Raw genomic sequence first — 25,303 nt, forward strand, 5'->3', positions numbered from 1 at the left:
GTCACGTCGCAGATTAGTTGGGCCCCGACGTTGGTTCTGTTAGGGTGAAACCCTGGCCAGGTATCACATAATCTGTCTTTGAGTTATCTTTTGTTGAAACGATCCGATCTAACATTCAATAGTTATGGTTAATTTCGCTGTAATGTTTTGAACAATTATCATTATTCCGGTTGGAAACTGATTGTTAAGCAAATTCCTAATAAAGCTCCGGAAGATTTGTTCATTTCAATTCACTGTGACCGCCTTGCATTCATTTGTGTGAACTTGACCGTAACAAAGTGGGGGCTTGTCCGGGAGGCCGAATTTCGCAAGCCTTATACAGTATATTACATTGTCCAATTAGGTCTAAATAAGCTTGTTTTTGTGCTTCTGTTGTTCTACTGTTGCAAACTTTACAGTCAAGCTTTCATTGCTGTGTTAATTGTTGAGTAGACTGAACAATGTCTAGGGAATTTTCAGTGCAGGATTTTGTGGACGGTGATGTCTCTCTGCCTAAGATTTAACAGTTGAGAAAGGCTGAATTGAAAGAGGTGGCATGTCACTATTGTTCCAAAAAGGGACATGTTAAGACACAATGTTGGAAGCTACAACGGGATAGTAAAAAGCAGGGTGCTACACCCGTACTTGCAGTTTTAGGAGAACGAACTAGTGCTGCTGTTTTTGGGCATGACCGTCTTGAAATAGTGTATAGAAATATTAACCCTGGAAGTGTAGATAACATGTCTGAGTGTTACCATGGCTTCATGTCAAAGGGTATGGTTTCTTGGCAGTCTGATGACGGTGCAGTGCAGTCGGTGAGAATCCTGCGGGACACTGGAGCAGCACAGTCTCTCCTTGTAGGTCATGTGAATAAATTGCCTGCTGATGGTTCATCTTGTGCTAGTGCACTGATACAGGGTATTGATGGAACCTACGTTTCTGTACCTTTGTATAGGATTCACTTGAAGAGTGATTTAGTCACTGGAGTAGTTATGGTTGGTGTGGTTTCCGGTCTGCCCATGGATGGGGTTGATTTGTTGATGGGGAACGATTTGGCTGGGAGAAAGGTCTCAGTCTCACCAACTGTGTCAAGTGATCCGGTAGTTGACCATGAAACTGAAAAGTTGCTTGAAGAATTCCCGGATGTATTTCCTGTTTGTGTGGTGACAAGGTCACAGTCAGGTCAGGCGAAGCAAGACGAGGCAGATGATTTTGGGTCTGTAGATGACTCTGTTCGGTTGGCAGACACGTTTTCTGCTAACTTCGATGATGTTTCTGCTCAGTCTAGTGATGACAAGTGTTGTCGTTCTTCCCTGATTGCAGCGCAGCCAAACGATCCAACGCTTAAACGTTTGCTTCTTACTGCTGTTTCCGAAAATGAAACTGCTAGTATGCCGGAATGCTTCCGCTGGAGATCCGGTGTGTTGATGAGGAAGGGGCGGCCTCCCTGATGGGTCGGCCAGTGAAAGTTGGTCAGTGGTACATCCAATAGTGTTGCAGGTGAACTATCGTGGGGAGATAGAGAGAGTTGCTCAGGAAATTCCCATGGGAGGTCACGTTGGCATTAGGAAAATTCAAGCAGGAGTGTAGTTTCTCGTTAAAGCACGAAGTAGGATGGGAATGTTCATTTTTTGTGTAAACGTCTCAAGTTTTGGACACATGGCTAGTTTCATTCCCGCCATTTTCTATTTTTGTGAGTGACCAAAAAGAAGAAGAGATAATTGAAATCATGTGAAATGTATTGTAGTTGTGTCAAATTTTAAGCTAAAGAATGGACAAACAATGTTCAAACGTTAGTTTTTGTAAAAGCTATGATATTAACAAAAGTATTTTGCAAGTGAGACATAAAATGGCCCCTTCTGAAATGTTTTGATGTTTTCTTTTAACAGGAAAAGTTTACAGTAATTGCTCCCCCAAATTTTTGCTGGTATTTGTATGAAAACATTATGTGCAAACATAATAGAAGATTATAATACAGGTCTACCACGATACAGACAGAATGCCAAACTTATAGCAAAGCGAAGAGATGATGTTGTGAAACACATGCGATAATGTTCCCGTGTTATCATAATCTGAACTGATTAAATAATGTGTATTTTGTGTGCATTTGAACCATTCTGTGAGCAGTTGCCTTATATAGTGAATGGATACCCTAAGAAGTTCAGAAACAGCTGATGTTTGTTATTTGTTACGAATTATGCAGGACGATGAAGTTGAAATTTGTAACGTGTTTTGATATAACGAAAATATTATTTCATAGCAACGAAAATATTACTTCAGAGCAATATTTTCTCTCTTAGGGGTGGGGGTGTTACGAATTTGCCCATGTAATCACTTAACAATGTGGTCTTCATGTTTTATGATCATGTGCATGCGATCACACGTGCACGATCGCGAATGTTTGTAAACACCACCAGTTACGTAATCTCCTTTTGAGTCATTCGTTCTGAACCGCAGCCTTACACACTTCGCCCAGGTTGAGTTTAATGTTATGAATATATTAAGCTGGGCGTGCCTGACGGAATTTTCCATGTATGTAAGAATGCTAATGTTAAAAATTCATTGCTCGAGTCAGTCGACAATCAGACTCCGGTTAGAGAGGACCGTTATAACTTTCTCAACGTCCCGTCCGTGGTCTTGAGAGAAATTGCTCTCCCTGAGACAAGTATCCTGCGGACTGAGTTAAAGTGCTAAATAGCAGGATAATCCAGGAGGTTCCAACCTGCTTCTAGCCCGTTTCCCTTCGACGACGACAGCGTCGATAAGCTTTCTTTGACTTGGCCAGGCGAACCACCAGGCGGTCTGGAGCCAACGCCCACCTGTGATTGCTACACGGCAAGTTGTGGGAGCCACGCCGAGGTCGATCCAGGGCGTCGAGACTGTGTGAGTGGCAACGCGCACCTGGCGGCCAACGCCCTTTTACCCGGCGTAGTCGCGGAGCTGCAAGCTGACCTGAGATAGCGTCGCCCGCTGATTCGACGACGTCCCCGTGCATCGACGCGCTCTCGACGTGATAGCGTCTGGCGTCGCCTCCCCGTCACGTCGCAGATGAGTTGGGCCCCGACGTTGGTTCTGTTAGGGTGAAACCCTGGCCAGGTATAGTTTGCAGGCACAAACCCTTGTTGGTCGTAAAGGAGTCTGCGCCAAGACTACTACATGCACCACTTTTGGCACTGTCCCATAGGCCCTGTGTTGAAGCTTCTCCCAACAAGGGTTTGTACAACCTTTGGGTCCATAAACACCTTTTCATGTTTATTGGGCGGAGCTTCACTCTGAGAGGATTGTCATGGTAACCGTGATTGACATGTCCTATGGTGGGCTGTCTGGCTGACCCCCACTGAGATAAAGGTCAACCTGAGTAGAAAGCCAGATGGTGGTTTGAACTGTTATGTAAGACTTGCAAGAATTTGCTGCCTTCTGCAATGCGTGACCACCTCCTTGCACATGAGGAACCAAGGAACATATCCCAGCCATTCCCTTTCTGCATGGAGGTGAGAATCTCTTCTCACCTCCCTGCTTTCGGCTTGTTTCTTCTTTTCTCACTAGATCTTACTCTTTCTTTGTCTGCCTACTCTTCATAATTACCGAATCATGTCAAGACCAACATGATTTTCCCTCTATTTTCACCTTTCTCTCAATAAATCTCTTTGTGAAAGAAATACTAAATAAATCATTCTCTGTTTTTGTACATTGAAAACACATTCCCCATTTGCATGAAATATCTGAGCAAGTTTGTAGGGTTTTTTTTAATATATCAGTCTACCTAACATGTATAGTTTTTTTTTTTTTTTTTTTTTTTGGCCTCTGGCGTACATATTTATGTAATCTGTCATATTTAAACTCCTTCTTTCATATTTCTATTATTTCGTGAAGAGCTAAAAACATACCTAAATCGTAATCAAGATTATACCAAACTATATGTCTTTACGAGCCTAACCTTTATCTGTTAAAAAAGAAATAAGTAGCTTTGTATGTTACATTCTGATTTAATGCGAGTCTACATAAAACCTTAATTCACCTATTTATGCATAGTGCCTGCTTATCATGCATTTCGTCAAATTTGCCTACTCGAACTTTGATAATAAATGTACCAAGGCTTATTCATCTACAGTAATAGATTACTATACTTTATGATTTGATGACCTTTCCCTTCAGGCCTACGTAATTTCTTGCTCGTGCTATTGCGAATGTGAGGTACAGGTACCAACATATACAGATTTCAAGTTTTCAAATTCTCAACGAAATACTTGCCAATAGACCCATAGGAGCTGAGATATAAAATTAGCTAACCTGGATCAATCCATTCAAGTAAAAATCTGACACCAAAGTCAAATTTGTAATTGTCATGTATTCAAACTATTTCTTACAAATATTGTGGATAATATTATAGAGCTTAAGAACAAAGTTATGAATTTTCAAAGTTATAACTTTTTCTTTATCTAACTTTCCCCAAACTGTCACTGATATTGTTCTAATCGCTGAATTCTCTCAATCCACATGTATTTCAATGTGAATTTGTCTTTTACGATATCATCAAAATATTTCTTGCGATTGTTTGATATTTCTATAAAACAGTGTTGCATTGTCATAATTTGTCTTTTACGATATCATCAAAATATTTCTTGCGATTGTTTGATATTTCTATAAAACAGTGTTGCATTGTCATAAAGCCATGAACGCATAACTGAAGTAATGTTGTAATGCTTTCGGGGAGTAAAAGAAAAGAGATAATATATATTTTGATGATATCGTAAAAGTGATACAGTATGTACTGTGCAAGTTCGCGTTGACATACATGTGGATTGAGAGAGTTCAGCAACATTATTAGAACGTATCAGTGACAGTTTGAGGAAAATTAGATAAAGAAAAAGTTATGAATTTTTGAAGTTTCTATAACCAGGTCAAAATATCAAGGTCCCACACATAATGTGGGCTACATTACCAAGGAATTTATGCCCATTTTTTAAAGAGAAATGGTTACAGTTTCAGAGACTTCAACCCCAAGTACCTTCTGATCTGGAGATTCTCCCGCCTGAAACCCCTATAGCAAACGGGAGACTCCAACTTGATGCGCGCGAAGTTCTCTGCGGCCGGGGTCCAGAAATCTATTAAAAGCTATAACAACATTCTAAAAACTGAAGAAAATAGCATAAGCCATAATGTTTTTGTATGATTTATTTTTATTCAAAAAGTTAATAATTTTAGTGGCAAATACTGTCCGTCCATGATGAAAGAAGTGAATATCTTTTTTAATGAAAAATGCCTATAAAATGGCAACACAGATTTGCCATACTCCAGAGACAGCATGCTATAGTGGTCACCAAATATCAAGTCAAATGTTCGAAGACTGAGGGAGTAAGCTCTATATTATTATCCACAATATTTGTTTGCACCTTTTATCAAAAAAAAAAAATGTTGCCATGGGAATGCATTGTTCAACATTGAGGAAAGAAACGCTTTGAGCAATTGAAATGTGCATTGGTCACATGTGTCAAATCTCATGCCAAATCCTACAAACTGCTGGAGTTAGCTAAATCAATTAGTGATTTGTATGTTATCACGTAAATACATCGGTCAGCAATGACAAGAGATGAAGTTTGCATATCTTTACTTTACATTTTAGCAGCCAAATATGTGAAATTTCAATTCTATATAATGCTCAATAACTGAGGGAGTTAGTTGATCAATCCACATAATTTTGTAATTGTAAGAAAATATTCATGTCATGACAACAGACAGACTGAAAACCACGCAAACACACACAAAATGTCTTGCTAAATGACATAGGCCCTACATGTAAGTAAGAGTGATCATTAGTCTCTAAAATTGCAAATCAAATGTTCAAAAAGTGGGCAGTTTGTTCCACAAATGTTTTTGATAAAAATGCTGTTACCATGGCAAACACTGTCGACAATGACGAAAGATTTAAAATTTGTATACAGTATAGGCCTACAATGGTGGTCACATGTGCCAAATTTCAAGTCTAATGCTCAAAAAGCGAGGGAGTTAGGTCAATTCATGTGACTTTATATTTATCCATAAAAATACTAATGTTCAATGGAAAGAGGATATTGAAAATTCTATATATGAATTATTTAAGTGTTGTGCAAAATAACATTACTATAGAGTGGTCATGATTCCCAAATTGCAACTCAAATGGTTAAAAAAAAAACTGAAAAAGCTTGATCCACAAAATTGTAAATGATTTTAAAAATATGAATAAAGTTGTTATCATGGCAAAACATTGGTCAACAGTGACAAATATGGTTGCCAACAGACTGCAGGTTCATTTAAAAAAAAAAAAAGCATATCATTAGATTATTACAGCTACGACACAGCAGATTCAACTCATTTTGAGTGAACACATGACAAGTATTAGCTCTTTCAGTGTTTCATATGCAATCAATAAAGATGGAAAACAATTGATTGCAACCAGCAACTGACTTTTACTAGTATAGAATAGAGAATTATAATCAATTGCAAGTTATGATCAACTGCAGCATCCAGGAGATTGTACATTGATATCTATCACAAGTTTTAAAAGATGTATAACTGGTCATGTATAAATTCACTCAGGAAATGCATGAATTGTTTTATCAGACCAATAGTACATAGAGAGGAATTCACAGAGAATTTGAAACACTGTCGGAACTTGCAATAGGAGAGAGATCAAACTAGGGAGAGAAGTTACTATACAGAAGACCATCTCTGACTTTACATATTAAAGATTACTCTTGGAAGTAGAAAACCTTTTAGAAGTAATGTTTTTCTGGGTCTGGTTCCTGCATAGGCACCAGAACTGTTCTTTGCTTTCCAACCTTGATTTTCTTAAAGTTAAAGGGAAGATAAGCCCCAAGAACAATGTGGATTGAGTGAAAGCAGCAACATTAGTAGAACACATCAGTGAAAGTTTGAAGAAAATCGGACAATCGATGCAAAAGTTATGAATTTTTAAAGTTTTGATGTTGGAACCGCTGGATGAGGAGACTACTAGAGGTTATGACGTATGAGTGGACAACAATACCAAGAAAATATAAAGAAAATTCTGCAAAAATCCATTTTTCATGAAAATTACAAATTCCATCAACTTGATATTGATATATGTTAAGGGTAGCAATTATTCCCCCTGCTTTCTGAAAGCGGTTGGTCCATTGTTTTTTCATAATTCTAGAAAAGTGAATTTTTGTTGAATTTCCTTTTATATTTTCTTTGTATTGTTGTCCACTCATACGTCATATCCTCAAGTAGTCTCCTCATCCAGCGGTTCCAACATCAAAACTTTAAAAATTCATAACTTTTGCATCGATTGTCCGATTTTCCTCAAACTTTCACTGATGTGTTCTACTAATGTTGCTGCTTTCACTCAATCCACATTGTTCTTTGGGTTTACCTTCCCTTTAAGGTTTTATTCAGAACCTATACATAATGAAATTCAAGGGTATTAATTTTAAATTATCACATACAGCTGTAGGTTGGTACACTTACAATGAACCTAGGTTTGTGTTTAATTAGTGGGCCCATGGCTACACAGTATACCAGGGGTTACGCCATTTCCTGACCCACTTCATCTGACACACTCTTTCTGACACACTTTTTTTGCCATTCATTTTGTACACGGGGCAGTTTTCATGAGACGGCCTCTGTTATTGGCTACTGTGCTAATGAATATTCAACAGCCTTACGATTTTTTTTTTTCATAATGAGTCACTCGGTCTGATGCTATTGACTTACGCGTGGTATCGTGATAGATCTCCTGAAGGGGGTCCATGACGATATCTGATTACCTGTATGTGTCGAATTGCGTTTTGTAGGTCCATGGTGCCAGTGAGTGTGGCATAACTTCTGCAGGTTTCCTGTCCATTTAGACCTCTCTCTTTTTCTCTCTTTTGCTTTCGTATCATCTCATCTCTGTTATTCTTAGAGTACAATCGTACTACCACAAGTGTTTTTCCCCCATTTTTTGAAGTGATTATCTCGTTTGCAACAATTTAGAGGTGAGTTTTTGTTCGAGTGTTTGTTGAGTTTTTTTATTGAACACGATGTAGATTATCTACGTGTGTGAGAGAACATTCATACTTTGTATGTAACTACACGCAGCCGCTGTAGGACACGCAGCCGCTGTCGCGAACTGTCCCTACAGCGGCTGCGTGTAGCTAACTTTGTATGGTACCCACTCGTTTGTTTCCGTGTGCATTTTTACCGTACAGTGTCTTCATCGTTCGTCTTCCAAGCAGCGGGTTTTCACCCTGGTTTCCCTCAACGTAGTTTTTTACCTCAATTTTTTTTTGCGGTGCAAGATATTCACTGTATTTTTTCTACGGTAAAATGCCATCGTTGAGATCTCCGTGTATTCATTACTAGTTTTCCACCTCCGTTTCATTTTGTGTACAACCAACATTGATCTAAAGTCTAACCAGGGAGGGGAAGAACGTTCTTCCACCTCCCTGGTCTAACGTAGTTAGCTACAAAGTCTGCAATGTCTGTACGTTTGCTGATGTGTTTTTGTGAGCTGGGAGTGACTATGGTGGGAATGATATTCAGGGTTTTGCTGTGGTTGAGATGATAGTGGTGATGATCACAATGATTCTGGTGATGATATACGAACCCTTTTGATGATGCAATTTATTTCGTGTGACCATGACGTTGATGATGGCGAGAACGACACGAGTAGCCTAGCCCTAGGCCAAGGACGAGAGTGACACTGTCCACGGGGGCTGTTGCTCGCTCATGCACAGGAGTGGTCTAGAGACCTGCATTTCATCATTTTTTTTAAACCTTTTGGTTGTTCACTTGGGTTAGTGCTCCAAAAATTCGTTTCTCTAAAGAAACTCAACCAAAAGGTTGCATCAGGGCTATTCTTTAGTAAATATTAGATCTAAATGGTGATGCTAATTTAGTTTTCATTTAGATTTAGAACTCGATGATATCCCATTTTCTTTGCTCATTTTTCAAATAATAAATTATTTAGAACTGTACTTAAATTCTGATGTACTGCATTCACCATTGTAAATACATGTATCAATGAAAAAGAGCCCGCTGAGCAGGTGTTTCATTCTATCCTTTTCATTTCCTCCCTATTGTTTTGGTTTCCTTCCTGTCACTTCCTTCTTTGACCCTGGATGGAAGAAAAAAAAAATGCCATCTTGCCATGTAAAGACAGAATACATACCATCATGAAATATTATGACATTAGAATAGTTTTAAAAGATTATGTAAGTCATCAAAATTCTTGTGTGTGAAAATAGATAATAAATAAAAGGTGATTTCTTACAAAGCAGTTCTTTCAAATGTCCAACAGCCTCAGAACAGCTTCGATAATGAAGCTAGTGAAATCTGAAAACTATCGTGGCAAAAAGTGATATTGATAGGGATTTTTGTTTAAATTTGTCTAGTTTTATTGGATTAGGTCATGAAACTATGCCACCGATAAAATCACAATCGATCTCAATTTGAACAGAGGCAGTAGGGTAGGAAAGACTCAGCAAACAGCTGATTATTTATGCGTCGTATCCATGGGCAACTGCGGGGTGACTGCAAGAAGACGCACGAAGTTTAGACTTGAGTCAAGAACTATTATTTATTATTAATTTTTTATTCAAAATATTTTTTCTTTGGATTGCAAAAAAAAAGTCAAAATATTTCATATTACGCTTCTAAAATGTATCATGAATATATGAAGTATTTTATTGTGATTTCATGAAGAATTAGAATTATTATGAATATATAAATACTAGACGGGCTGAACAATGAAGGCTAATTTTGCTCCAAGAATTTGCAGCCCACCGTACCTGCTGGTGGTGCATTCCTAGCGTTCTTGCCGCACTCTCCCAGCCACGTACGTACACGCATGCATGCAAAAGTCACATAGAGTACACATTTAGCTACTTCACCGATCTCACTCCTGATCTCTTGCAAAGAAAACCTTCACAAGTGTAGAAAATTCTCTCGAAACTAAGCCAGACATGAATTTGGAACATACTAGTACATTACAGTGTCAAGACCTTTTCAGTGGACTTTGATTTCGCTATTTGTCTGTTTAGCTCTTGAATGTACGACTTCTTACGTCCGATTTGTTTTTTACCTCACCACGTTGCACGTGTGCTGTTTTTTCAACCCCATGCTTCCTCCATATGCACACATGTTGTAAACACACACAAGCCACCGGTGTAGCGGCAGTTTTTTGCTCTAAAACAGTATCCGCCGGCGGTTATCGTTTCAATCGGCAGTTATCGTTCCGACATGGGCTAAAATCTGCCGCGATAAGTTACGGCAGATACTGTACAGCGGCGGATTTTGTACATACCAAAGAGATTTTCCGTAGTGAGGAGAAAAATCTCTTTGGAACGTAGACTACGAGTCGAGTACTACGCTGTATAGCGTTGCTTAACCTGCCGCGTGCACGTGATCTTCCAAGCCATACCATAGTCTTGCATATTCATTAGCACAGTAGCCAATAACAGATGCCGTCTTATGAAAACTGCCCCGTGTACAAAGTGAATGGCAAAAAAAGTGTGTCAGAAAGAGTGTGTCAGATAAAGTGGGTCAGGAAATGGCGTAACCCGTATACCAGCCAGAAAAAGAAAAAAAGAAGGCGTTTAAGGGATGGTAGATTTGGTTGAGATGGTGATTCAGCTTTTAACTTTTTGCATGATAGAAACTACTTGACATATTAAAGAGTAGTTAAAATTTAATTTGATGAAAGTCGGATTTGGAAATATCCAAAAACAAAGTAAAGCAAAGTGGTCCATATAAAAGAAAGCTCCCACATTTCATTAGGACCAATTTGTTTTGGGATATCTCAACCATCTCAAATTTGATTTTCGTCAAACAATATTTTAATTCCTCTTAGAAATAGAATAATATGTAGGGGCCTATGCTCTTTTGATAGTCATATAAGTGGATTCTCGTTAATTGTTGCAAAAAGTTAAAACATGCCTTGAAATCTTGTTCAGAAAAGCAGATGATGCTCCTAAAAATATCTCATTACATTTTAGTCATTTCATGGTTTACACATGAATCCACAAAGCATAGGTCTGCATGTTACTCCATGGTTTACAGAAGAGCCAGAAAAGATTACTGTACTGTGTAAAGTAGGGAGAAACGGACACCTGATACACCCCTTGGAATCTGGTGTACTGGTATCCATGGAGGAAGCGTTGTCTGACCAGTGTTGTTTTTATTTCACCCATGGACTGGTGACATCGGCCTAATCTGTCTTCCTAATTATCCAGTTATTGGGTGCTGCCAGCCAAATCCCCAGAGATGGTGATGGACATTGGAAAGCAACCAATCACATGGGTAGAGGGTGGAGTTTGATTTTCACCGTGAGAAACTGTTTTTAGAAGTCTGTACAAACCCTTGTTGGGAGAGGCTGCAGTGTAGTGGTGCGTGTATTAGTCTTGGAGCATGCAGACTCCTATACGACCAACAAGGGTTTGTGCCTGCAAACTAGGCCAGGTATCACATAATCTGTCTTTGAGTTATCTTTTGTTGAAACGATCCGATCTAACATTCAATAGTTATGGTTAATTTCGCTGTAATGTTTTGAACAATTATCATTATTCCGGTTGGAAACTGATTGTTAAGCAAATTCCTAATAAAGCTCCGGAAGATTTGTTCATTTCAATTCACTGTGACCGCCTTGCATTCATTTGTGTGAACTTGACCGTAACACATTAAACATACAGAAAATCTAAATAAACCGTAATAAGCTCGAATGTAAAAAGAAAAAAAATATCTATATATTTCTTCTGTTTCCACGACAACAGGGTGGGCTATTTTAATCTATATACATTGAAACTTCAGCTGGTTATCAGCTCTCATAAGCCCCAAATTGTGTACATTATCACTCTAACTGTTACGGTCATATCTATGCCAATCATTACGAAATTTAGAAAATATATATATATATATATATATATATATATATATTTTTTGTCACAGTCTTACACTTTGCATACTATTATGTAAAAAAAGCTATTGACATTTAAACATCAATGTTCAATTTCTTAGGTTGTCATAAGGGGGCGTTGTGAGCTTTATATAATTATGATATCACACAAAGAAATTGTTCATAGATGTATGCTGGGATGTAAATTTGAAGAAAAAAATCTTATCACTAAAAGTAATAATATTAGCTGATGTATTATGAAATACATTCGTTACTTGACTGTAATTATTTCTCGTAAGAGTCCCTCTGAGTTGAGGGAAATCCTATGTCGATCAATACATGGCACTCTACATATCTCATTTTCAAGATATTCATAATTAACATTTTTTTTTTCACACCCAGAACTACTGATGTTTGTTATTCTGATAGTGACCCTGTGTGAAATAGCAGTAACTGCCTCTGTCAGTGGGGTGTCGGGTGGGGTGGGGATGGGGAGGGGGGTGGCATGGGATATTTTTCCCTGTCTAATTCATCTGGTTTGGGATTATAACACCCCATAGACATGTGCAGGGTGCTTCCATAATGTATACCTAACTAAACGTAATGCTTACAGGTAGGACCTACAGGTTTGCTACAGTAATAAACACAGGCTACCTTGACTACACACTGTAGGCAATGAGTTATATAACTTGTGCAGTAGGAGTCCCCTTACTACAAATTGTGAACACATGTGACCCTGCACCTCAAAACAAACAAAAATTCGCCACACATGAATTTTTAGCTAAGACCATATTCTGAAAGAGCAGACTTGAAGCTTTAAAATGATTTGTAACTCAAATCAAATGGACTCTTCTAACTTATCTAATTATTGGAAAGAAAGCACAAACTCAGGGAAAGTGTGAACTGAGAATAAAGAGGTTCTGAAGTACAGTTTCTTTTCAAGCGCTTTACCTATACCACACCGTGCTGGCTGTACGATGAATGGGACAAAAAACAGGAAGTAAACTACCAGAGTAACAACAATGAAGAGATTATCAGATTAAACTGAAATTGAGCATGCCTTATTAACACATTCTGTCCATAATTAATGTCAACTTTCAAAGCAGTAGCACTATCCTTTCAAAAGTTATTAGAGTTGAAAGTGAAGAGTGCAGACAAGGTTTTTCAGAAATGAAAAAGGGATTCTAAAGACACACCTAATCACAACATTCTACCAAAAATGTTCGAGATAAACTGCAAAACACACACACACACACACACACTTTCCTGCCCGTTTTATGATACCAAATTTTAGCATAATGTAAAAGAAGACCCGCTCCTTCAGAAAATATGAAATAGTCGAGTTCGGCTAGGTTGACTCATTTTGCTTATTTTCACTCCTCACGCAAAATCAGTGTGTGCGACTTTATGTTCATTTTGAGGTGCACGGTCACATATAGAGAACATGCTGAGCAATATGAAGATGAAATATCACATAACAAATACAGAGCGCTTTGTGTAAGTTGTACTGGGATACTCTGTACACACTTATAAATGTTTTCAAGGAAAAAGCTTTAAAGTGCACTAACTTTTACTAACTGTCCACCATGTGCTCCCATTTGTGGTATGATTACCTTGATATGACTTGATATAACTTTATGATCACTTGAAGATATGTTTAACTGACTTATGACATGATGACGGAAGGAGCCGTTCAAAAGTGGTGCAAATCCATCTTTGATATAAGCAGTAGTTCTCCAGGATTCACGTAGGTCCCTCGCCCCAGCACCACAACGAGACTTTGCAAACTACATGAAAGTCTCTTCCATGGTCTTATCCAAAGCACGTCGATTTCCAGGAAGATGACAGCGAGCAACAGAGATGGCTCCATTTTCAAGTAGTTCTATTGCCCCTGGGTGATTTGTCTCAATGTTTGATACGAACACGTCAAACCAAGTCAGATACCTTGCATAGTTATGCTTCCAAAGCTGAAGAAAAGCTCTTCCATGTCTCCCATGCGTTTGTGGTACACCTTGAAGTTGTTTGTCTTCACGGCATAGATCAGCATCTGAAGACAAGACGAGAATGGTCTAGGTAGATCATCCAGAAATTGGCAGTCTTGCCCAGCTCACCATATCGGACTTTTTCTTGGTAGATAACATAGTCTCTCAAGTACAAGAGAACAGATGAATCTTGTAGAGCAGCAAAGAAGATTATCTTTGTTACACTGCCCAATAAGAGCATCCATTACATCTGCGCCAGATTTGTCATGGGCTGGACTTCGTTGCGTCGTGACGTTTTGCGCTATAATTCTGTAACGCAAGAAGGCCTCGTCGCGAGGCTTCTTGACTTTGTTTGTTCAAGTCTCGCGCAACTTTTGAGACCAAATTTGCAACGTCCGCGCATACTTTTGCGAAGTCACGCCCATTTTTTTTAACGGATGTCTCCCCAAAACGGGCACAATTTTGTGTACATTTCCTATGGAAAACAGTGCTCCGTCATGATAGTCATAAAAACCTGATTGTATTTACAATTAATCACTTTTATTGATTAGTTTTGTGTTAATTATGGTAGAAAAGTCATCAGTGACAATTTCCAATCGAAAAAAAAGAAAAAGACAAAAGTTGAAAAACAGAGAAAAACATAAGAAATTTTGAAAACAATAGAATACATAAGAATTGAAATGAGCCTTGGAAGTTTTTGTGATGTACAATTGTTAAATATGCTGAAACAGATTTACAGATCAAAATTTAGACTCTCAATGCTTTTAATTAGGCCAAAATATGATCTTGAGCTTAATTTGCATAATTAATTAATTAAAATTAGAAATTGATTATTTCAAAATATCATATGACACAATCTTGTAGATTATGACGTGGGTCTCACACATGTGAAATTTCATCGCGATTGCACCACTGATGGCCGAGATCTTTGGGGGGGGGGGGGGGGGGGAGGGGGGCGAATCCACCCCCCCCCCCCCTCCGGTCTGAGCAAAGCCAAAAAGTCCGGCCGGCCCTTTAAGGGTTAAATTTCACCTAGAACAGCCACTTTTTGTTTCTGTTAACATCTTGATTCATGGGGTAATTGATCATTTTTTTTATAACGTATTAAACTTCTCTCTAAATTCTTATGACAGACTGTAACCAAACGTGGCAGGTAAAGCATCTCAAGTGTAATAGAATGTCATTTCGTGGTTTTGTGTGTGTATTTGTGTGTGTGTGTGTGTGTTTTAAGGGCCAACAAGCCCGGTGGAGGGGAGGGACATTATAGGCCTCAATATTTGAGATTGTAAAAAAAGAGAAGGAAAATCTTCTATATGAAACCAAAAGTGATAGGAATAATAAAACGCTATAGTGATTAGCACATTAATGAATGTCAAGTTTGGTATGGCGAATGCAGGGACGGGGGGGGGGGGCAGAAAAGACGGAATTTCCACAGTTTCAGCTACTTCTTCACTGCAAAAACATCGGTGTACACCGATCAAACTTCAATAGAGGACCACACCCACAGGTGTTGAAAATGCACTGTGATGGTGTTGAAAAGTGTTCACCTGACACTTCTTGGTGTTAATTTAATACTGTAGCTGGTGTTATTTTGACACTGTACTGGTGTTAATTCAAAAATGACACCACATGGTGTTGACTTGATATTTGTTGGTGTTAATATCAATGGTTAAACACCCGTCCAGCTTCAATAAGAGACCACACCAGCTGGTGTTACTTTGGTGTAAATTTATTTTCACATTTTTTTCTCAAAAATCTAGTATTCTAATGTAAAATTCATGATCGTCTTGATCGTCTTTAAATTAAAAATCAACAAGAAGTGCAGTTACTAAGAAACTCTTCAAAAAGCAGTTTAAAATTTGGAAATGACACCCGGAGGTGTTAATTTAACACCATAAATGAGCACCGAAAATTTAACACCAGCTCGGTGTTCACTATTTAACACCGGACTTTTTGCAGTGTTGAAAATGGAGGGAATTAATTTTAGTGGTCGTTTACGGCAGGTGGGCGCTATAGACAGGTGGTGGCATTAAGAAAGGTTTTAATATACAGCCAAACCTGTCTATAGCGGCTACTCCAAGGGAAACAAAAAGTGGTCGTAATAAACAGGAGGCCGCTGTATACGTTGTTTAACATGCCTTTCTCTAGGACGGAATTGTTTTTGATGGTCGTATATGGCAGGTGACCGCTATAGACAGATGGTCGCTAAGACAGATTTGATTGTAGCCCGATAGCAGAGACCTGTCTACCAACCACGGAGACGGAAAATGGCTGTTGTAGACACGTGGCCGCTATACAATAGACAGGTTCTTTATCATGCTTTTTCTCTTGGAGGGAATTGTTTTTAGTGCTTGCTATGGTAGGTGGCCGCTACAGACTGGTAGTCGCGAAGACAGGTTTTACTGTATAACAGTCAAGCCCATCTTTAGCCGCCTATCAAGGGAAATGACCAAAAAAAAAAATACCATTGTGGAAAAGTGGCGGCTATGTACAGGAGGTCGCTTAGACAAGAAAACTGTAAAGAAAAAATGGTAATGGCTCATGCGTAGTTTTGATAGAGAGTTTATCTTCGATCCATACATACACAGAATCAGTGAAATGAGTGGTTCGCACATTTCCCGACAAACCCTAGCGTGGCTTGGCAGCCTGGACTTAATGAACCCGGCATATTTCCCGTTAAACGATTTCGAGATTTGCACATTTCCAGGTAAGACGGTCACACATTTCCCGACGTTTGCACATTTCCCGGCTCCACAAGACGTGTACATAATCATTACCTCTATACAAAATTTCCTTTTAAAATGTAGCCAAGGAGGTGCAACACGCGAGTTAGTACATCCTCGATGTATTACTTACCATTTTCTTTTTTTCTTCATTTTTAATTTTTTAGGTTATTCATCCACAATAATTCTCGACCGAAGTCTATTTATTTTGTTGTTTCTTGCTAGTGTGTATATAAGTGGGTTTCCTGACCAAAGTGTGCTGCATCTTGTGCAAGACTGCTGTCCATGTGGTCTCGGGGGAATTAAAGACTCAACAGACGACGCCCTGGCAGCTGGACTTACTATGCATACTAACGATGAGGAGAAGTAGTGAGAGTACCATCAAATGTATGCATTGACTCTCAGAAATGCTAAAATAACACACCATCAGATTCTATAGTTTGTACATTATAACACACGGGGAACTATGGTGCTAAGTTCTTACCTGGCAGTTCGAAGCCTCTGCGCCAAGGATGTTGTAGAAGTCCGTGTGAAATTGTGAGTCAACTATTTTTACTTTGCTGAGTACACTCCTGGAACACATACCCTCTGCCAAATCACGTGACACCGTCCTTCCGCATTTCACATTGATAATTTCCAAAAATGTCTAGTTGGAAGGAAAGGTAGTGAAAAGTCATAACGCACGGTGATGGTGGAAAATGTAGGCCCCTACATGCAGTTGGTTCGGAGATGGGAAACTCAGAGCACCTAAGATAAGTTTGATACGCTCAATCATATCTTAATTTCACTAATCAGAGCCTATGAAGAAAAAATGTATGTTCCACTTGTATTGTGACAAAGAACAGAAGAGTGACGCTGACGTGACTTCATTAACACTCTACTGTGTACTGTCACAAATGTACACACTAGTAGTTATGTACATAAGTACATGTATGATGTACAGCATGCATGGTTGTTTATGTATGTACACAGGTTGACCAGATTAATGGAGAACATTCCATTTGGTATAGATATACACTGTAGTACATACAGGCTGACCAGATCAGTGGAGAATTTTCTAGTTGGTATACAGTGTAGCTACAGTATATGCATGTGACAGGAAATACATTATAGGCTCACTCAATCTAGAATGATATCTCACCCAACCTAGAATGTTCTAGGAAGTGCTTACATATTTGGCTGAGTGAGGCACTGTCCCTATAGCCCAATGTGATTGGTAGTTATTTTTGGCAATGATGTTATGCCCATAGTTAGGCAGTGAGGCATCCAGGATTCCTGGAACTTGGACTTTCTAGTATGTTAAGGTGTGTGGCCCCAGGTTGGAGAGAGTTACAGAATGTGCTAGAAGGGGGGTGAATGGATATAAAAGCCGAAGAAATTCTGCAGTAGGCAGAGTACCTAACACCACTGCTCTGGGAGTTACGTCACTTCTGGCTCTGAAGAGACTTGTTGTAGTCAGTCCTGTGTTACCTGCTGACCTGCTATGTTTGTGGAGATGAGGCCTGGGAGACATTTTGCCTGCAGATAATTAATTTGCCTACATTGGAGATAGACTCTATTTTTAATGTCAACGGACATTGTTACGGTGAAGCTGTTAAGGGCTGGACTCCTAGCTGGATATTATCAAGTGAATTATCATTCAACGCGTCAACTGGACGCGGTCGTCACAATGTTTGATTCTACACGTTTCGCTGTGGACCCATACCGTGGATTTAAAATGCGGACTTTTGTAACCAGCGCCTGTGGAGTTACGTCAGAGGAATTATTCATCGGTGCGTCAAGGTTCATTCATTTGTGCATCGAACATCGCATCTGGACTTCCAGGGAATTATAAGGACCTCATGATTTAAAAGTTAGCTGTAATACGTGTAAGTAATTCCACTACTGTTTTATAATTGTTTCTATTGTTCATTATTGAACTGGTGTGAAAACCGATTACGAGTCTGTACCCACAATATCATTGTAAATAAACCGCCTGAACATTAGTTGATTGTTTCTTTTGTGCGATCATTCTCAGAGTGATTTTGGTCGTAACAGTTGTATCGGTCTGATCATCTGCAGAACAAGTATAGTATGGTATATTTCTTCGATACAAAATGTCTTTAGTAAAATCATGGTCACACTTTAAAAAAAAGAAATTACCAATAGCAGTTAAGAACCTGGAATTATTAGGGGACCGTACTGCTTTTTAGGAAACAGCTGCAGCGTACGACAAAAAAATAGAAAATCATTTTCTACTTTTGCCTAAGTCAAACTTTTTTCAAAAGGCCAGTCAAACACATTCACAGAGGTTACCATCAACAAAAGTCTCATCGTGGTGTAGAATGTTCACACATGTCAATTTATGTAGGGAATTTTATTGCAACTTCATTATGAAAGGAAATCTATTTTCCTATGATTAAAACCTATTTTCCTATAATTACATTGATGACTTCATTTTCAACTTTTGTTCACAATTGTGCGTTTTAGGGCTTCAGATCTAAGAACCATAAAATCAAATGATAAATTGAGAAGTTTGTATTGAATTACACACACGCTCACACACACGCACACACACACTCACCCTCAGAAATGAGTTGTCATTTAGGTTGTCTATCAGCACTTTTCAAATCGATAGCCAAGCTGTATGTATCACTTACCACCTGGTTAAAGCGCATCATGAAAGCGACTCCTGCATTTCTATGTTCTGGTGAATATGATGCCAGTTCGTACTTTTTCCATTGTTCTCCCACTGCTCTAGCGCCCTCCTCGGTATGATATTCCAACATAGAGTTTGTATGTTCATATCCTGGCACATCTGATGAGAGTCTGTACTCTTTCCATCGTTTTCCCACTGCTCTGGCGGCTTCTTCAGTATGACATTCAAACGCAACGTCAACGCAGAAATTACAGAGTCGAATATTAGCTTCAGGTGTAAAATCTATCACGAAATGGGGGACAGAGTCTAACAAGCCTTGGATGATATCAAGGCCGAGTTCATTCCCTAAAGCTGAGGTAAAGTAGAGTAGGTAGCGGAACTCCTGACGTCGACTAAGAAATTCGCTTTTCACCTTGTCGTACTGGCGGCGATCATTTGCAAATAAATTTTCAATATACAATGCTGCAATATATTCTTGGAACAACTTGTGGGGAAACGAAACCGTTGATGCAACCAAGGATGAAATGTTGACATCGCGCCGACTCTCCCTTGTGATGACATCTCTTTCTATTGTCAATACACCCACTCTGCAGCATATTTTCAAGGCCTTCCGACATTTTTTGAATTGTTTTTCAGGGAAAGAAAGAGTCCTGTCCAATAGACCGTTCATCGCTATCTTGCTTATTTCTTGAACTGCCCTACCAGCTTTCTTTAAATGTTTGACTGCGTTCTGATTGTGCAGACTTTCACAGACTTTCGATGCGTAGTGTTCTTTCAGAAAATAGATCATTTCTCCAAAGATTTTTGAAAAAGTTTTCAATTCTTGCATTTTCTCTTGTTTCTCTTCACTGCAATCGTTCCACATTAGGCAAAGCATTGCACAGTAGATAGGAAATGGGGCCATGTTTGACCGGATAACTTCATTTTCCTCCATAAAACTAATCAAACTTTCTGCACGATTAATGTTTTCTCTAATCCGAAAGTACCTCCTTATGTAATCTGATAAATTATCCGTGTCAAATCCTTCTACGTTAAGAAACGTGTAAGCGTCAGCAAGTTTCTTTTCCATCATAAACTCGTCTGTTCTCCATGGTCGTGTGGTCACAATAACTTTACATGACTTATATTGCTCCATTCTTAGAATGTGAATGACCTCACTGCTGTCTTTTCCACTTAATTTTTCGTTAAACTCGTCAAAACCATCAAAAATAATGAGTATTCTACTGTGATTTCTTGATATGTAGTCATCGATCTGGTACGTTTTTGCTGGATTGGAATCAGAGAGATATGTTTTTAGAATACCACCAATACTTCGTTTGTTAGTGACATCTCGAAGAGGAATTAGAAGTACCATGTCCAAATCCTGGAGAATCCTACCCTGGCACCAGTCCCAGGCAATTTTAGCGCAAAGTGTTGTTTTTCCGACACCCCCCTCACCCTGGATCAGGAGGCGCTTTGAAAGATTTTCATATTCATCGTTCGCCACAAGATCGCCGTACGTTATTAGTGTCTTTGTGTTACCCTTGCTTGTTCGGTCAATTATACTCAAATTGGTATAAATGTCATCGAGTTCAACACGTTCCATAAAGTTGAGTGGATCCACCGTGACCTTCCGTCGTGACAAACAGTAATATGCCTTCAGCTCTTTCTTGCATTGCTGTACTTGTTCCTTTGTAAGCGACGATGATCCTTAGAAGATAAATCAATAAAGATAAAGGGAAATTATATTCATTACATATGAAAATATCTTAACGCTAATGTATGTATCATATATATATAATAGAGTCGTGCGGGACAAGAAGTAAAATGAACAAGTATATCGTTTATTTCTATTATCGTTCATGGAATTCCAAGATATGTCGTTTCATTATTTGACACAGAAATCTGTTTTATTGGGTTTTTTTAACAACACTTAGATTGTAAAACAAGTAATTAAGGAATGAATGAACGGATACAATTATGAATATTTCCATACTCAGCATTAATTCTTCATCATCGTGAAATCGCTCTGGTTTGTTTGGTCTTCGCCAGCACGGATTCCAGTCACATCCTGAAATATATCATGAACATTAGTAACAACATCATTGATATCATTGTTAAATATATACACTTACACATGCTACCTGAATACACAGAAATCATGATATTTTTAGACTGATAAGCACTTATCTATAACTGTATGTTTATCCTGAACTCTGTCTTTGCATCATCCCCTGCAAGCATTTTGTTTAATTACAAGCCTATGCTGAATACGTCACACAACTATAATGAAGAACTGGTTTATAAGCACAACTTTTCACGTTTTTAATGAAGGTTGACTGTTATTCAACTAAACATTGTAATCAGTGGCTACCTACACACAGAGAAATTACGGTTCTAATTCGCACCCTAGAAGGTGCATATCGTTGTAACACCAGCGGCTCCATTTAGGGTTCTATTTTTTGGGGTGCTTATTTAGCACCCTACATTTAACACCATATATGGTGCAAATTTGCACCCCTCTATTGGGTTCCCTTTCTGCACCCAATAGGGTTCATATCGTTGTAACACCAGCGGCTCCATTTAGGGTTCTATTTTTTGGGGTGCTTATTTAGCACCCTATATTTAACACCATATATGGTGCATGTTTGCACACCTCCATTGGGTTCCCTTTCTGCACCCCATAGGGTGAACAAAAATTCAGGTGCAAATTTGCACCCTTTCTGGTTCATATCGTTGTAACACCAGCGGCTCCATTTAGGGTTCTATTTTGGGGGGTTCTTATTTAGCACCCTATATTCAACACCCTATAAGGTGCAAATATTGACCTCTACACAGGGTTCCCCTTCTGCACCTCATAGCTGCACCCATTATGGTTCATATTATTATTGTTGTAATTTTGCACCCTATGGGGTGATAAAGTCACGGCAATATAGGATGCAATACAATTTGCACACGTCTCTATTATAGGGTTACCTTTCTGCACCCCATATGGTGAAAATTATAACCTTTTTTTTTTAAACCAAAATAATTATATACTGGATGCCTTCACTGACTTCACAATTACCTAAGGTAACACTCCAGACATGAAGCAAAATAGCATGCATAGATTTACACACAGTTTCTCAGTCAATTAAATCCACAATCTTTCGAAAACTGAAGTCAGAGACTTCAATTCAACAACAAATAGAACATAAACATGATGAATACAGTGCATACTTACATATAAATTATTAACATTTTAATATATGTCTCATGGAAGAGGGACGAGTTAACAGCGATTTTCTTTTTCATGGTTTACTTTAAAGTGAACATCAAATATACATTGTATTTCTACAAATTCTAATACGAGATGCATATTTTGTCATAAAAAGGGCAATGTAAATAAAAAAAAATGTATGAAATTTGGTCAGTACATTGGATAAGAAAAAGAAATATTCGTTCTTTCCATCAAATGATTACTTTTTCTTCTTTTAATGGAAGTTATCACATTGACAAAAAGCACTAATTCTTTTTATTTGAAAAATCCCTGAAGCTTGTGCAGAGTAATAGTAAACTATGTGACAAATATCTTTCACATTGTCCTTCTACTTCTAGAATGGATCATAGATATGTACCTTGAATTTACCGGTACATCTTACGGTAATCAAAAGCACCTTTATGACGCTCAACAGCGATGTGTCAACTCTGATTTCTCGTACACAAGTTATTGCCAAAACAGTGAAGGGTATGGCAAAGTTCTGTCATATATATTTGAAACTCACTACTTGTACTGACATATTCCATCCAATTCCAAGCTTGAGAGCTTGCGAATGTGCCCCATTATACAATTAGTATACTTCACATTTTGTTTTTCATATACAATTACACCAATGATAAGAAAGGTGAAAAAAAAGAATCAAAAAATGAAAAATGCACATCTAAATTTGGTTACTTTTTTTATGCACACAGCTAAAGATATGTCCCAGTTATAAATCTCGGGCAGAATAGCACATCTGAAAACACTTTTCATTGCATCAAATCAACATTAACAATTCCTCAGAAAATGTTACCTCAGAAAGGGAAAATAAGGTCAACCAATCAGTGGTATGACAAACTGGACATAAAGAGGAATGAATATGTCTTAAGAGACAAGTTTTAAATTTTTTTGATACATTGGTTTTTCTTTTTTCAAGCGATGGAAACAAGAAGCACATTGTACTCAGTAGACCATAAACATTATTACACAATGTATGCAGTTTAGCCCCAACATTCAAAATATTGTAAAGAGCAGTCGATTTTTCACATCTATAAAGCAGGTATTGGTATTGGCACCATCACAAGCATAATGATCAGGAGCAAAATACATTATTACTATTCTCATCATTATTATTACTATTATTATTATTATTATTATCATCATCATCATTATCATTATTACTATTACCATCAATATTTTACAGAGATTTATGATCATGCATGAGAAATACCTCATAAGTGTTGATGTTACAGTCTCACAACTCTTCCAATCATTTTAACACTTAATTTTCAGCAAACCTTACACAAATATATCAGCACTTTATACAACCTACTTAAAGAAAGCTTAAGATTATAATCAGAGTTAGAGGGCAAGTCCACCATCATATAGACCTACATGTGGATTGAGTGAATGCGCAGCAATAAGCCAGTCCGTAGATAGCTTATGTGCACATAGGTACAAATGACCTTTCATATTTCTCAGTTGGTTAGGCACTTCACTAAATTCAAAGTGACATAATGCAGCAGCTTGCCCACCATAGCCATTTATGGAACTCATATTCAAACAAAGAATGAACCTAACCAGTGTAGATGAAGTGACCAGTATGGTTCGTCAATCAACACTTAGGGAATCATCTATTTTATTAAGTGCTGTTTTGAATATGTTAACAAACTTTTTTTGTGTGTGTTAACATTGCCAAATACCAGGCTTGCTGTCAAGTGGATGTACTGGCAGGCACCATTTATAAGGATTCCATGAATAATCCTAGCATTACAGATGCTCATCTCAGTGAAATTAAAAAACCAACCTGTCTCTCGGTACAAATAACCTTTTTCTGCACATGCTCAAACTGGTACCCCGAACTGGCTTATACTTCTAGAACACATCAGTAAAAAAAATTGAAAAGCAGACATTCAGTTCAGAAGTTAATAATCTTTAAATCATTTGTGCAGTCGCAGCAGAGTGAGAAGAGTTTATGATGTCACATGCGTAGAACAATTCAAGGAAAACCTAAAGAGAATTTCACATTTTCTTTTAGGAAAAACATGCACATTTCCTCAACAAGTCACTGACGTATGTAAGGGCAATGATAATAGTTTCCGCCTTCTTAAAGAAAGAAGTCAAGTGTTCTTTTATAAGCAAAAAAAAAAGTAGATATGATATGTTGAGTTTTCTTAGGTTTTGGAACAAACTCTATTTTTCAATCCTTATATACATAAAGGGTTTGTGAGAAAATCATGTTTTTGCCAAGTGTCACAAAGCTACTCCACTTATGACATTGCATTGCCAGAGATTGCCCAAAATTGACATACATTGTGTGGCTGTCTACTACAAAAAACAGCAGGCGACTTTTTTTTTTTTTTGTTCCCTACTTAAACAATCAATTCAAAGTGTGCATGTGTTGTTGAAGCACTGAGGCTATCGATGGTGAAGAAATATCTAAAATATGAACAATACAAACTAACCCCATAAATCTAGCATGAAATATAATGGAAAGCATACTTTGAGTATTTCATATCCATTAGCAGATTCATATTTTCATCAATAATCCACCCTCCCCCCCCCCCCACAAAAAAAGGGGGGGGGAAGATAAAAGTGAAATAAAGTCAAGTTCTCTTTAGGTTTTGTTTAAATTTGTAATTTGCAAGTTCGTTCTCTTGTATTTTTCTATTATATATTTCTTTAGAGTATTCTTGTAAATATTCAAGGCCAGTGCATTCTAAGAAAGGGAATAACCTGACAACAGTTTAGAAGACAGAATGAATAGTTATCGTTATCTATGAAATTAGACATTTTCACATATATTTTGCAAAAAAAAAAAATGCCAATCTTCATTTCATGGAGTGGCTTCATGCTCACCCTCGGCTAAAAACA

At 38.1% G+C, this 25,303-nt stretch overlaps 1 protein-coding gene across 1 annotated transcript in view; it reads right to left on the reverse strand.

Moving 5' to 3' along the window:
* The window catches only part of LOC140235600 (uncharacterized), a 203,731-nt gene that overhangs the window by 137,399 nt on the left and 41,029 nt on the right, over positions 1-25,303 (reverse strand). Inside the window, exons 5-7 of the mRNA XM_072315606.1 lie at positions 21,178-21,262; positions 19,214-20,903; positions 17,059-17,220 (exon numbers count right to left, since the gene is read on the reverse strand). Of these exons, the coding sequence (XP_072171707.1) occupies positions 17,059-17,220; positions 19,214-20,903; positions 21,178-21,262 (1,937 nt within the window). The remainder of the gene's footprint in view (positions 1-17,058; positions 17,221-19,213; positions 20,904-21,177; positions 21,263-25,303) is intronic.

Source organism: Diadema setosum, chromosome 12, assembly GCF_964275005.1.
Source record: "Diadema setosum chromosome 12, eeDiaSeto1, whole genome shotgun sequence".
Classification (NCBI taxonomy): domain Eukaryota; kingdom Metazoa; phylum Echinodermata; class Echinoidea; order Diadematoida; family Diadematidae; genus Diadema; species Diadema setosum.